We start from the raw sequence: 14008 nt of genomic DNA, 5'->3' as shown, positions 1-14008 counted from the left end.
TTTCCTTTCATATTTAGATGTTTTTGCTATAGATGCATTATTCTATCTAAAACATATATCTTATTAACAGATAAACAAATAAAATGGGTGATATTTTTAATTGTTTATATTTTACATCAGCAGCTGCTGTTGTACAATTATTGCAAATCAATTATTCTGTCATTCAAGAATATACTGGATTAGAGGTGTCTTTTTTGTAAACCACTGCAATTTGTAGTCACTGTGTATGGTTGGATTGTGTGACTGAAGAATGAGAGTTAACAGCAGTTTTTAACAGTTTCACAATGTTGTCAGATAAATCATGGACAAGCAGCGCCATACAGTTTTGTCAGGACAAAGCCCGGTGGTAAGTGTTGGACAGCTCAAGAACGATGATTTTCCAACCTCGTGACAATCATTTTGTCTCAATAAAGGCAGTTCCATTAGATCTCTCTGTGTATGTTCAGTAATACACAACATAAAAAATGGATATTGATACTTTACAGCAAAGATGAAATTTGTAGATTTTCAATATTTTCTTAAAGCAACTTTGGACATGTTAGACAAAGTTTTTCAGAGCTGCATTGCACCTCGTGACAATGGGGTTAAAAGTTGGCTCAGCTTTTTACAGCCAGGGTTAAAAAAAAAAACATTTATTAGATAGTAAAGGGATATTTTTCCCTTTTTCAGCAGGTACTACAGTGAGAGGAGAAACAGCACAAAGCAGCTGGCAAACTAAACAGAATATAGTGATTAACTACAACAATGGTGCTTTGATTTGCATTACGAGAGACTTTATGTATGTGTTTTGTTACATTTGATGTAAAAAATAAAAAAAAAGGTTTGGTGGTTATAGATGTAAATGTGTAACCTTTTAAAGCTCAAACCCTTGTATAATGTGTTGTCTTTGTTAGGCGCGCTGTGTTTAGATGTAATGATCAGGGCTTGTGACTCTTGAAGTAACACATGTCTGTGTGCTCGGATGTGATACACAGGTCACATGACTGGAGTTTACGTCCCGGTTTATTAGCACTTGGTTTACTCAAAGAAAAGACCAGTAGGAAGGCAAATCCATACAAACGACACCAGCCTTCAATTTCTCCTCGTCTTTCCTCGTCAAAGCTGCTTTTTTTTTTAATCCACAGACTGTCTTGAGCTGGGTGATAACATGGCTCGGTCAGCTTTGGTCATTGCTGTGTTATCAGTCGTGTTGTCCGGTGTGTTTGCCGGAGTGTTTTTTAACCAGAAGCAGCCGTGCTATGTCCGCTCACCGACGAGAAACGAGGTTGGGCTGAAGTAAGTCGAATATATATATATATTTTTTACTTAAATAAAGTTCTTCAAGACTGACGGAGACTGTCTGGAAGAACTGGATGAATTTTACATTTTAGCTAACTAGCTAGCCAACGTTAGCTGTTGTTTGTTTTTAGGAGGAGGTGCAGCAGAGTTCATCTAAATGTGTAGAAAATATACCCTTATGTGAAATACATTGTTTTTATTCTGCATGAAAGAAAATGTGGAAATTATATGTAACCGTATTTTAGCTTTCAAAGAAGACCAAGAGGTCAGTTCAGCTTTAGTTTCCCTGTTTTCTTCTTTAACTTGGTTTTTAAAATACTTGTTACCAAACAAAACGAAACTTGGCTGAACCTGAAGGTTTGTGTCATCGCTTTAAATCACGAGTTCTGTTGTGGTTGAGGAAGTTATCAGATCTTTAACTTCTCCATAGATTAGGTTTCAAATCAGAAAAGTTTCTGTCATTAAAAACTGTAAAAACAAAACAAAAAGAGTCCAATACCACAGGCTTCTGGTTACGTTTGGTGTTTAATAATCATCTAATGCTGCATTATTCCTTCAGTGCTGTGTAAGGGTTTACTTTGGATATTGAATGTTTTCAATATAAATACAAATGTCATATGGATATTTATGACCTTTAATAAATGTGTAAAGGCAATTCCAATATTTATAAATCTTGTGTTGGACACTTATCCAAATGCTCTTGTCAGCGCTCTTTGTCTGTTGTCAACTTTGGAACAACAACTCCACTTATGAATTAAATTATGTCAAACATATGTGTTTCTGTAGACATACTGACAATTATTTATGCAATAAGTTTACATTAGCTTATGCATCCGTTTGATAAGTTTTAGTTTAGCTTTGGAGAAAGAAAGAAACACATTAACTGAATGTCACAAATAGTAAAGTTGCCCTCCTGGAAATATTAACTCCTCTATTTCTCTAAAGTAAAATACATTACATGATCTCAGTGCTCTTACCTTTAAAAAATGAATGTATGAGGTTGTTGTTGGTTTTTATTTTCATTTGGCCTCTAAAAATGTGTTTCCTTAAGGTGTTTGAATGTGTATTCTTCCTTTGTTGTTTTTATCTTGTATTTTTAAAGATTTTTAAATCGGGAGAAATAAGTCAAAACCATAAGAGAGGTTTTCTCAAAATAGTCTTATAATACACTAACTGTTAATATTAGAAAAAATAAATAAATAAAATTAGACTCTTTAACAGCATCAGCACCTCACGACTCATATAAATAATGCTACACACTCTGTGTGTTTCTAATAATAATAACTCTTTCCACAAGTAGAAGTGTACATACCTAGTATTATTCTATATTATTCTTGTATTTTTTCTCCCTTTTATTTAACTGATGTACATATGTTTGATTTTTAACTTATTTTTATTTTTGATAATTATATTCCTGTTTCTTGAGCTGATGTGACAAATTTCCCCCATGGGGGATCAATAAAGTTTATATTTATCTTTATGTCTGTTTTTAGAAGCTGGTATCTTCATCATTTTTTGCTAAAAATGTAATATCCATTTTTAATCATTGCTGATGTCTTCTTCACACTTTTGTGTTATTGAGTTTTTTGCTGCAGCAGAACTAATGCATATGATGTCTTGTCTGACTTCAGGACTGCTCCTCGACCTCATGAGTATCTAAACATTTCTGATCTGCCAAAATCCTGGGACTGGAGGAACATCGATGGTACAAATTATGTGAGCACGACCCGCAACCAGCACATTCCACAGTACTGTGGCTCCTGCTGGGCCCACGGCAGCACCAGTGCCATGGCAGGTATGAATGAAGAAATGGTTAACAAGTGGGGAACTTAACCTGCTGAGTCACTGAGGTTTGATGAGGCGTGGAACAGTAGTGCTTCACATGACCACTCACTTATTTTAAAGCTTCACTTCCTCTTTACACAGCAATAACTGGAACTGGTCGTCTGATTCATAGTTTTTTACGTTCCCTTTCTCAACAGACCGCATCAACATTAAGCGCAAAGGAGCATGGCCATCTGCTTATCTGTCCGTCCAGCACGTGATCGACTGTGGTGACGCCGGCAGTTGCCATGGAGGGGATCACAATGGAGTTTGGCAGTACGCTAACACACATGGGATTCCTGACGAGACCTGCAACAACTACCAGGCTAAAGACCAGAGTAAGTGTGTCCTTCAGGGAAGAACATATTTGTTGTAATAACTCACACTGTCTGAGTTTGAGCTGTGCATGTTCTGTCTCTCTCTCTAAAGAGTGCAAGCCTTTCAACGAATGTGGCACCTGCACCACCTTTGGCGTGTGCAACATTGTTAAGAACTACACCTTGTGGAAAGTGGGAGATTTTGGCTCCGTCAGTGGGAGGGAGAAGATGATGGCAGAGCTCTACAAAGGAGGGCCAATCAGGTCAGCATCATATTTATGAGCAGCTGCATTAAGCAGTCCACTCAGTTCCTTTTACTACATTACTGTTCTTTGCATTAAGATGAAAATACTGGGACAATTCCACATTAAATAAATGAACCCCAGCGAGCATAGACCAACACATTTGTTTAGACAAAAACATACAGTAACTTAAACAAGCCTGTGAAAGATGAATCCCTAAAAAAACATTTTAAGATGTGACTGAAGAAAGCACAGGATCAGATAATCATCTCATTTTAAAAATAATATGATAAAAATATATTTGATTATTGAGTTCCACTCAGCTGCTTCAGTTTTATGCTTCCTGCATTCTTCATTTAGGCTTTTGTTATTATTATTGTTATTATTATTAATTATTATTATTATTATTTTTACATGATGTGGTGTTTGTTTCCTCCAGCTGTGGGATCATGGCCACAGATAAACTCGATGCCTACACTGGAGGTATCTACTCTGAATATCAGGAAGATCCTTACATCAACCACATCGTGTCAGTGGCGGGGTGGGGAGTCGAGGGCGGCGTTGAGTACTGGATTGTACGTAACTCTTGGGGAGAACCATGGGTAAGTTTCAGACACATGCACACAGACCAAAAAAGGGGCATGAGCACCTCTCGTTTTGCCCTCTAAAGAGAAAGTACTGATTGCAGGCGCTACTGCTTAATTAGAGTGTCATTGCTGTGAGATCACAAGGCGTGCTTTAATGCACACCATTAAGACGGACAGACAGAGTAATGCCGATGATGAACAGAAGAGAGAAAGAAAGAGAAAGGGATCAGCACGTGACGCAGTAAAGGAAATCCCACCGCGGTTATTCGGTTAGGTGTGAGACCTTAAATTTGATGCATTTCTTTGTTTCACAGGGATCTTTTTGGCAGATTTTTACAAATTGCCTCACCCAAATTAGCTGGCTCTCCTTTTTCATTTGGTCAAAAGCCCTAAATGATACAACATTGTCCCCCTTTTGAGCCTATCCTTTGTCATTGTTTGTTTTTACATATCTATATTTTAATGTCTGAAGTGTCAAAAAGTTGTGATTTCAGGCATATATACAGTGGGTACGGAAAGTATTCAGACCCCTTTACATTTTTCACTCTTTGTTTCATTGCAGCCATTTGCTAAAATCAAAAAAGTTCATTTTATTTCTCATTAATGTACACTCAGCACTCCATCTTGACAGAAAAAAAACAGAAATGTAGAAATTTTTGCAAATTTATTAAAAAAGAAAAACTGAAATAGAATAGCTTAGAATTAAAGCCAAAAAGTTCAATCTTGGTCTCATCAGACCAGAGAATCATCTTTCTCATAGTCTGGGAGTCCTTCATGTGTTTTTTGGCAAACTCTATGCAGGCTTTCATATGTCTTGCACTGAGGAGAGGCTTCCGTCGGGCCACTCTGCCATAAAGCCCCGACTGGTGGAGGGCTGCAGTGATAGTTCACTTTGTGGAACTTTCTCCCATCTCCCTACTGCATCTCTGGAGCTCAGCCACAGTGATCTTTGGGTTCTTCTTTACCTCTCTCACCAAGGCTCTTCTCCCACGATTGCTCAGTTTGGCTGGACGGCCAGGTCTAGGAAGAGTTCTGGTCGTCCCAAACTTCTTCCATTTAAGGATTATGGAGGCCACTGTGCTCTTAGGAACCTTGAGTGTTGCAGAAATTATTTTGTAACCTTGGCCAGATCTGTGCCTCTCCACAATTCTGTCTCTGAGCTCCTTGGGCAGTTCCTTCGACCTCATGATTCTCATTTGCTCTGACATGCACTGTGAGCTGTAAGGTCTTATATAGACAGGTGTGTGCCTTTCCTAATCAAGTCCAATCAGTTTAATTAAACACAGCTGGACTCCAATGAAGGAGCAGAACCACCTCAAGGAGGATCAGAAGAAATGGACAGCATGTGAGTTAAATATGAGTGTCACAGCAAAGGGTCTGAATACTTATGACCATGTGATATTTCAGTTTTTCTTTTTTAATAAATTTGCAAAAATTTCTACATTTCTGTTTTTTTTCTGTCAAGATGGGTTGCTGAGTGTACATTAATGAGAAATAAAATGAACTTTTTTGATTTTAGCAAATGGCTGCAATGAAACAAAGAGTGAAAAATGTAAAGGGGTCTGAATACTTTCCGTACCCACTGTATGTACATTTTTTTTATTATTTTGGACAGAAATGCCCTTTTGTGAATTTGGGCCCCTGTCCCTTAAAATCCTCTGCACATCCCTGGTACGTTTGTTAAAGCCCTGTGAAAATTAGTTTTCATGTTACAAGATTTCATTATCACTTTCAAAATATCTTGACGATTTGTCATCTGAAAGAGTGCCTAGTCAACGATTAGTCACCATTTCCTTGGTGTTTATTTTACCTTATTAAGTCTGTACCTGTTTTTAAGGATGATGAGGATTACATTGTTTTTGTTTTAAGGTTTTAAAAAATGTTTTAAGCCTTTCAATATTTATATACCTGTCATTTGATTCTTATTTTCCATCAATGTTTTATTTTTTTGTATTTGCCAATTGAGGCCTTTTGGGGTCCCATGATTGAAGTCAACCAAGGGTTTTATTTACTGCATATTAAAAAAGAAAACTAGAAAATCATCCTCAGTGAGAAAGTGGAAATAGAATTAAAAGGATTTTTTTTGACAATTAATCGATGACCAATTTCCCTCTTCTCAGGGTGAGAAAGGCTGGCTGAGGATCGTGACCAGCGCCTACAAGGGAGGAAGTGGCAGCAAATACAACCTGGCGTTGGAGGAGGACTGCATGTATGGAGACCCAGTTGTCCCCAAATCCTACGTGTAGGGACCAGCACCCCACAGTGTTGCTGCTCACCTTCATGTGTCGTCCTATATCTGTCAGGGAGAACTTTATGCACAATGATAAAAAAGGGAATGGGATGTCTTTGTAGAGATCTTGTGAGTGGTTTTAGGACACTCAAGCTGGATACTAGACCTGCTTGATTAAATGCAGGTTGTCTGATTTGTATCACATTGAAGGCTGGTGAACGTCATGATTTAGTTTGAGAAACACATCAAGCAGTTTGTGTGGCAGTTATTCAAGCACTGAAGAGAAATTACAGAGTAACGCAAAAGCTTCATTTTATATGATTGAGAGGGTAAAGAGGTTTTAGTAGTTTGTATAGTTTATTTTTCAATGAATAGACTCACCCAAAGAACAGTGTTTAGATGATACTATAATTTGTTCTGCACTGATGGAGACTGGATGTTTTCAGTGCATTATGTAAATGTTTTAAGTTTTGCACTACGCTGGGATCAAGGATTTTAAAATAATCAACTTTTAAGTGTGCCTTATATGACTTTCACTCGAGCATATCTTTATCAATTTACTGTTTTTAAAATGAACCATCTACACATCATTCACTGTGCAAAAATGTTCATCTGTTTTCAAACTTCAATAAAAACACTTGAAGTGCTTCTCACAAACAACATCGGCCCCCTGATGTCACTCTGTTCTACTAATTGGCAGTAAACGTTAATTTTCTGGCTCATATGTTCCTATGGTGACAGTTTCTCATTATAGTAAGTATATTTATGTAAATGACACTTCTTCACCCTGTGTCGTTCTGTTTTTAAAACTTGTGTCGTAAGAAACTTCTCACTGTGAATTCTCTACACCAGTCATGTTGGCTCGATTAGATATTACACAGACTCTGGACCACAGCGCTGCAAAATTCTGGGTAATCAACCGAGTCAGACCTTTTCATTCTCACATGCAGCCTTGAGGAAAAATGATGTTTGGAATTGCCGTGTGTTACACAGCCTCTAGAAATCTCTCAACCGGCCCATCGTGAAATATTTGTTATGATTCTTCGCAATCTCTCACGCAAAAAATGCGCATAGTCTCAGGCCGTTCTTTTTTTTTTTAAATACCCTTAATGTGAGGTCTGTCTTCATTATTCACTGATACATGTAGCATTTAACTGTCCACACTTGATACAACTGAAATTAAATGACTTTGAATGTTTTGATTCCCATGTGTGAAGTCTTGAGGACAAATCAGAGAGTTTATCTGCTCTTAATGTTAACTTAAAAAACTAGTTTATAAGTTAACATGAATTTGATCATCTGGCTGCTTGCAATCCTGGAACTGGAACTTTATGTTTTCTCTCTTTTATTTCTGTATTTTTTTTAATGCCATCAAGAATAAAAAATACATCAAAAGTTGCTTTAAAACAGTTTAAACCAACATAGAATATAGAAAAATTAAATATACAGGTGAAAAAAAGGGAAACATTTAGCTGCTTCTTCAGAGGCTCCAGCCTTCTTGTTTCAGTTTTCTTCCTTCAGCTCGCTGACATCTTCCTTTTCCTTGAAACTAATCGTTCACTTTGTCAAACTTAAGAGTCAAGTCTTAGAGCTGTGTGCTCCAACATGGTGCAGAACAATCAAGTTACCATGGAGATAACGTATCTGCTGTCACTCTTGGGTCTTCTTGGTACAATCCCCAACAACATTTCAGTGGTCTCTCCACTTTAGTTTATCATGATGAAGTTTGACTTGCAATGAGCTGGAAGAGAGATAAATAAAGACCAACATATTAATGTAATGAAGAGATGATGAGACAAACTTTTCCTGTGTTTGTTCACACCCCTAAATCTCTCCCTTTGTTGTTTTTTTTCCAAAGCTCTTACATATACACGGATTGCCATTAACCTGAAACTTGATTTTTTTTCTCCATCAGTGTAGAAAAGGGTTCAGGCCTAAGATATAAGTACATCACTTACCAATGAACTCTGCGACTGGATCGTGCTCTCCTTCTGTGCGGATGGTTCCTGCGATGCTGTCGTTCTCTAGGATGGGCAGGAAGAGCTGAACAAAGTCTGATGTGTAGGGCGGTGCAATCACATCCAGCACCTAGAAAGACAAATATTAGAGTTCATTCACTTTAAACCATTTTAAATTCAGTTAATGAAAATGTTTTTGACAGTCATGTTTATTTTTATTTTATTAGTTTTTGTGAACAATAAAAAACCTTGGTCCACTTTATCAAAATCCCTAAATGCATTTATGTTACATTTTAAGATTCCTACTGAAGCAGCATTTTTAGGCCTGCAGACTGTTACTTCAGTGACTGAGAAATACACATTCCAACCAGAGGTCACTTCCTTTTTCATGATTTATCGCTTCACCACTTAAAAAGATAAGAATCTTCTGTTACCTCAGTGACAAAATATCTGATGAGGGAGATGTCTGTGTTGAGTTTCTCCAGACATCTGCGAATGTAGCTGACTACTGGCAGCACGTAGCCACGACTCAGCAGATGAACCATCCTGTCAAGCAGAGTCTTCTTCAGCTCCAGCTAAGAGGGAAGAAAAACCACCACTCTGTCAGCTGAGAGGTCACACACTTACAACAAACACAACTTAGAAGGACACACACAAACACACAGACCTGCTCCATGACGTCCAGCTGAGAGTGCTCCGTCTCAAACAGCTTGATGAGCAGCTGGAGGACCTGTGGGTGCAGCAGCTGGTGACACGTACAGATCTGTGTGCAGAAATTATTTTTGATTTTAGCTGCTGGTTCATAAAACAATAAAATATCCCCCCCCCTGATAAACATGCCATACCTCATCCAGTAGAGCTAAATGTACAGGAGTGTGGTCAGTCTGCAGCTGGAAATACCGCGGTTCAGACACTGTCCAGTCCACCCATTTCAAAACGCCCATCGCAACGACCGGGAACCTGAACACAAACAAGAAGGCAGCAAGGAGGGATCATTTAAAGTGGCTGGACGCCTCAGTTCTTTTTGAGAACAACCGAAGTGTCAACACCAGGTAGAACAACTCCTCACATGAAGTTTAGTTTTCAATCTTTAAAAAGAGAACGTGTATCCTGATTTGAACCATGTTTCTGTCCCTCTCATGAATCAACTTCAGACTTTTATTTAGGCCTGTACAGCGGATTGATTTCTAGATACTGTATGTTTACATTTTTCTCATTGATCAAGTATTATGTCTGGAAAATGAATTAAAGCAAATGTGTAAATACTTAGAGTAAAGAATTGTAAAAGGAAAGTTTCAGTATTGGAATCTAAGCTCTATCATGTCAGTCTGGGTATCAGAAAATTTGAAATAGTATGCACAGGGCTTTGACGATCTTTAAGTGACATTTAATTACATGATTAAATGTTTTCTATTCGACAACAATGAAGCAACTTAATCATTCACCTGATGCACTGGTACAGAGTGCCGAGTTCGGCCACCAGCTCTGTGGCTCCTTTGTTCTCGTTGCAGCACAGATTGTGAACTGTCTCTATGGCTTTGGAGGTCGACTTCAGCTCATCTTTATTGATGTTTACTCGCTTATTCTGGAAACAATAAGAAAAATAACGTGTTATTTTAGCAACAATTAACACAAATCAAACATAAATGATGCAATGTTATTAATATACTCTAGCTTATATCACCATTTAATCAGTTTTCCAGATGTTATTACATCATCAGTAAAGTGTTTCCCTTTCTCCTGTGTACCTTTTTCCAGGTCTCAACCACACTCGCTGCATAGGCCAGGATGTGGATGTATTTGTGTTTATGGTCTTGGTTGATCTTGGATCCCGGTTTAAACAGTGACTGCATGAACAGATCCAGAAATGCTGGCACTCGGATCTTAAGACAAAAAAAAAAGAAGAAAACATTTCAGTTGACTGCATCTTAACTTGCATGTGTAGAAACTTAACAGGGTTGATGATATTATTTCCTCACCAGCTCTACAGGAGGCGGGTCCATGCTGCTGAACATCTTGAACAGAACAGTGATATCTGCAGGGTTCAGGGCTCCTTTGGACAACATGGCACCCAGTGCCTGGCAGGCTCGAGGGTAGGCGGCTGCAGTGCCGAGGGCTAGTGTTATCTGACTGGCATCATGGCCTCTGTGTTATGAATCCCAACAGCAGATAAAAAAAATCAGTAGTTTGTTTTTCATACAAAAAAGCTAACTTTAAGTCCTGCGGCCTGTTAAAAGTCTAACCACTCTTTTAACTTTGCCCCTGAAAGGCTAGGGGGGTGTTGTGGTTGAATTGTATTACATAGAAACAAAAGTTACCTCTGGTGCGCTGACTTCTGCACCTCCTGGCCGATCCTCCGAACTGCTGATCCGCCCTGTTCCTCCTGAGCGAGGATGGACATCATTGCCTGGGCAAAGAGGTATGTATGCTCACCGTGACACACCATCTTCTGCAGGAGACAGAAGAAAACCACTCAGCTAAAGAACTCAACAATCAGCAAACAGAAATATAACACAGATTGCTATTCAAAACAAGGAAAATATGCAATTCATCAAATGTCAGGATCAACCAGTGTTGCTTCAAAATCAACTACAATAAGATGAATTTATTACCAAAATAGATTTCTTTTCCAAGAGACTTACCCTTCAATTGATTCGTCAGCACTACTGTAATGTTTTGAAATTGTCAACCATGTATTAAAGGAGCATCATCAAACCTGCTAAAAAAACAACCAAGTACTGGTCCTGACAGAATGTGATTAAAGCAGGACTATCAAAGGACTATGGTTTATGGAAAAGAAAAGCTCACAGCAAATTCTGGCAGATTCTTCTCCAGGTTCTCTTCTCCTCCATCCAGCAGCGTGGCCAAAGACGTCCTCAGCACCCGAGAGAAAACCTCCAGCTGCTGACACGCTGTAGACACACTGGTGATCTCACCCTGATAACCTGCATCTGAAATGAGCTAAAAACAACACACAGAGTATATAGATGGGCCCATAAATAACGTAAAGACATAAATAATAACCTTCTGTCTTTCAGGCACTATAATGTGAAAAATAACACAAAGAAATGCTCAACTTCACAAAACACAAAAAGGGACATTGAAAGGTCTTCATATCAGTCTGTTATTGAATTGAATTACATTTGATTTTAATTAATAAATTATTGTCAAGATGTTAAAATGAATAACCAAAACCAATGTCATGAATTTGCATTATATATATATATATATATATATATATATATATATATATATATATATAAAAAAGATTATAATAAGTTTGCTGTTTGTTGTTCCAGCCCTCAAGTTTGTTTCATGTATGTGGTTAGGGAGGTAAATAAAATCAAAAACTCCCTTTACACAAACTATAAGAAATTCCCAATAAAAACAATCACAATTATAGTCATTATGTTAATAATTATTATTCACTGTGACCCAGGGCCAGAACAGGATTGATGGATAATGATTCATATTGTATTGCTGTTGACTTTAATGTCAATAAAAATAAGAAATCATGTTCTGATGACTCCAAATTGACTCTCTCCAGGCTCAAGCATAATAACATGTCTTAATCCTGGGTTAGGAACTGAATTACAAGTGCTAGTACAATTACTAGTGCTGCTGTGTACCTTTACAGTGAAGTTGAGCATCAGGCAGTCTGGGTGAGCCTCTGCCAGCTTATAGAAAAGATCTCTCCACGTAGTGTGTGCTATCATCTGCTCCAGCCAGGCAGGAGTCTGAAAACACACAGAAGAGACTTGATCACTGTGATTCCGTAAAAAAAAAAAGAAGGTAAAATTACAACTCAGTGTTCAGAGTTCTCACCTCTCCCTCAACTGTAAAGATGGAGTCTGCTTTCTGAGGGTCAAAATGCTTTATGAGGAGACTCTTGAGATGATTCTCTACTCTTTCTTGGACCTGAGCAGGCTCTACACCTGCAATCAAGATGGTTTTTTTTTAATGAGTAGTTAGAATGGATCCCACAAAAGACAGCTGTTATAATATACATTATTTTACATACCCATCTGGATCAGCCACTCTGCCAGCAGATTGACAGTCTGAGCCACAGCAGAATAGTTTTCTGAGAGAAGCTGGATGACGTGTTCTGGAGAGCCACCTGCCTGGAAATACCTGTGGGAAAATATTGTTCTCAGTGGGTCTTTAAGATTCATGTGACCTCACTTTTTGGTCAAAATAAGAATTATTCGGTTCAGTTTTTAGTTATTTTCTCCCTTACATAAAATAGATAGAATTCCCCTTATATTCATTTTGATTGAGACAACAGCTGCTTACGTTTTGAGGGTGTTAAAGATGGCTGGCTCCATGATGTAATCCCGGCTGGAGAAATTCTGCAGACAATCTTCCTGTGTTTTTCCGTCATTTTCCCCTTCCACATAATCCTCCTGAGAGACAAATATTTATAATGCCTTTGATTTGTGTTTGCTTAAGGAAGAGTAACTACTGCCACAGTAAAGTAGTCATTCTTTATGTTAATGAGCTCTTTCAAATAAGAAACCTGCATGTTTAGGTTAAAGTATGTCATTAAATCTTCATCAGTCTTCATCAGTAAATGTAAGTATATTAAATGTAGATGAGTTTTAATTAACCAAACGTCTGTAGAGACATTACATTAGTAAATGTAAAAAGACCTTTCTGTCTTTTTGTTGTCAAATATTAAAACAGTGTGAGAATGTCTTTATTGTCATTGTACAACGAAATGATTTGGCTTCACCTTAAAGTGCACACATATACAAGCATCCACAGCTAAAAACAACAAAAGAAGAAGAAAAAAAAGGAACTCTCATTCAGGTAAGATGGACAATGTATGGTAGGAGTTATTTACAGGTAGTAGCATAACAGAATATAACTAGATATTGCAGAAATATAAAATAAATATTGCACAGTATGAAATGTAAAATATTGCAGAAATATTAAACAAAATAAAAATAACATTACATTTAGATATATGTTTTGAATGAGAACAGTCTACTGCACTTTTTTAAGTATTCAATATAATAAATAAAACCAAAATAAAAGGTGATGACTGAGAATAAAACCTTCATTAGTAAATTAAGGTGAGCCATGTTACTGTCATTGTGCCGCTTTTACCTGGACGTCTACCTATTAGCATGTAGCTGGCTAATGGCTACAAAGCAACAAACATCTCTCTACTTACAGCTTTGTAGACACATCTATCTCTGCACTTCACACACGTCTTCGCTAAGCGTTCAAAGTGTGTTGTCAGATGAAAAGGAGCAGCTCATGTAGCTGAGGTAAAGCAGCACAGCTAACTCTGTGTGTGCACATGACAAACAGCAACAAGTCTCACCAAGTTACCGTCCGTGCCTTCCCAGTCTCCCGCGGTGCTGTAATATTCCTCGTCCATGATGACGGGAGGGAATTGACATTAAATTATCTGCAATGTCCTAAATGTGAGTTTTAGTTCTAAATATGACTTATTTTAACGCTAGTGATGCTGAGTTGGGATGCAGCTAGCTTGTTTAGCTAGCAAGCTACCATCAAGTGGCGGAAAATGGCGAGACTGGGAACAACAGACCACGCCCCCCACAAC

At 37.9% G+C, this 14008-nt stretch overlaps 2 protein-coding genes across 2 annotated transcripts; one reads left to right on the top strand and one right to left on the bottom strand.

Annotated features, from left to right (window-relative positions):
* The first annotated feature begins 1027 nt into the window (after positions 1 to 1027).
* ctsz (cathepsin Z) lies at positions 1028 to 7676 on the top strand. The gene is made up of 6 exons (XM_061042742.1): positions 1028 to 1275; positions 2910 to 3073; positions 3261 to 3440; positions 3532 to 3682; positions 4101 to 4263; positions 6369 to 7676. The coding sequence occupies exons 1-6, from the start codon at positions 1148 to 1150 to the stop codon at positions 6492 to 6494; spliced, it is 912 nt and encodes a 303-aa protein (XP_060898725.1). The 5' UTR covers positions 1028 to 1147; the 3' UTR covers positions 6495 to 7676.
* A 130-nt stretch (positions 7677 to 7806) lies between these two features.
* Positions 7807 to 13983, bottom strand: nelfcd (negative elongation factor complex member C/D). Its single transcript, XM_061042740.1, has 15 exons — positions 13766 to 13983; positions 12730 to 12839; positions 12458 to 12567; positions 12262 to 12371; positions 12066 to 12173; positions 11245 to 11397; positions 10755 to 10885; positions 10416 to 10581; positions 10185 to 10319; positions 9882 to 10021; positions 9282 to 9396; positions 9104 to 9199; positions 8871 to 9011; positions 8437 to 8566; positions 7807 to 8219 (listed from the first exon to the last, which is right to left on the bottom strand). The coding sequence occupies exons 1-15, from the start codon at positions 13820 to 13822 to the stop codon at positions 8185 to 8187; spliced, it is 1737 nt and encodes a 578-aa protein (XP_060898723.1). The 5' UTR covers positions 13823 to 13983; the 3' UTR covers positions 7807 to 8184.
* Positions 13984 to 14008: the final 25 nt, after the last annotated feature.

Source organism: Labrus mixtus, chromosome 7, assembly GCF_963584025.1.
Source record: "Labrus mixtus chromosome 7, fLabMix1.1, whole genome shotgun sequence".
In the NCBI taxonomy this organism is placed as follows: domain Eukaryota; kingdom Metazoa; phylum Chordata; class Actinopteri; order Labriformes; family Labridae; genus Labrus; species Labrus mixtus.
Note: the sequence above shows the minus strand (reverse complement) of the source record. Positions and strands in the feature narration are given on the sequence as shown.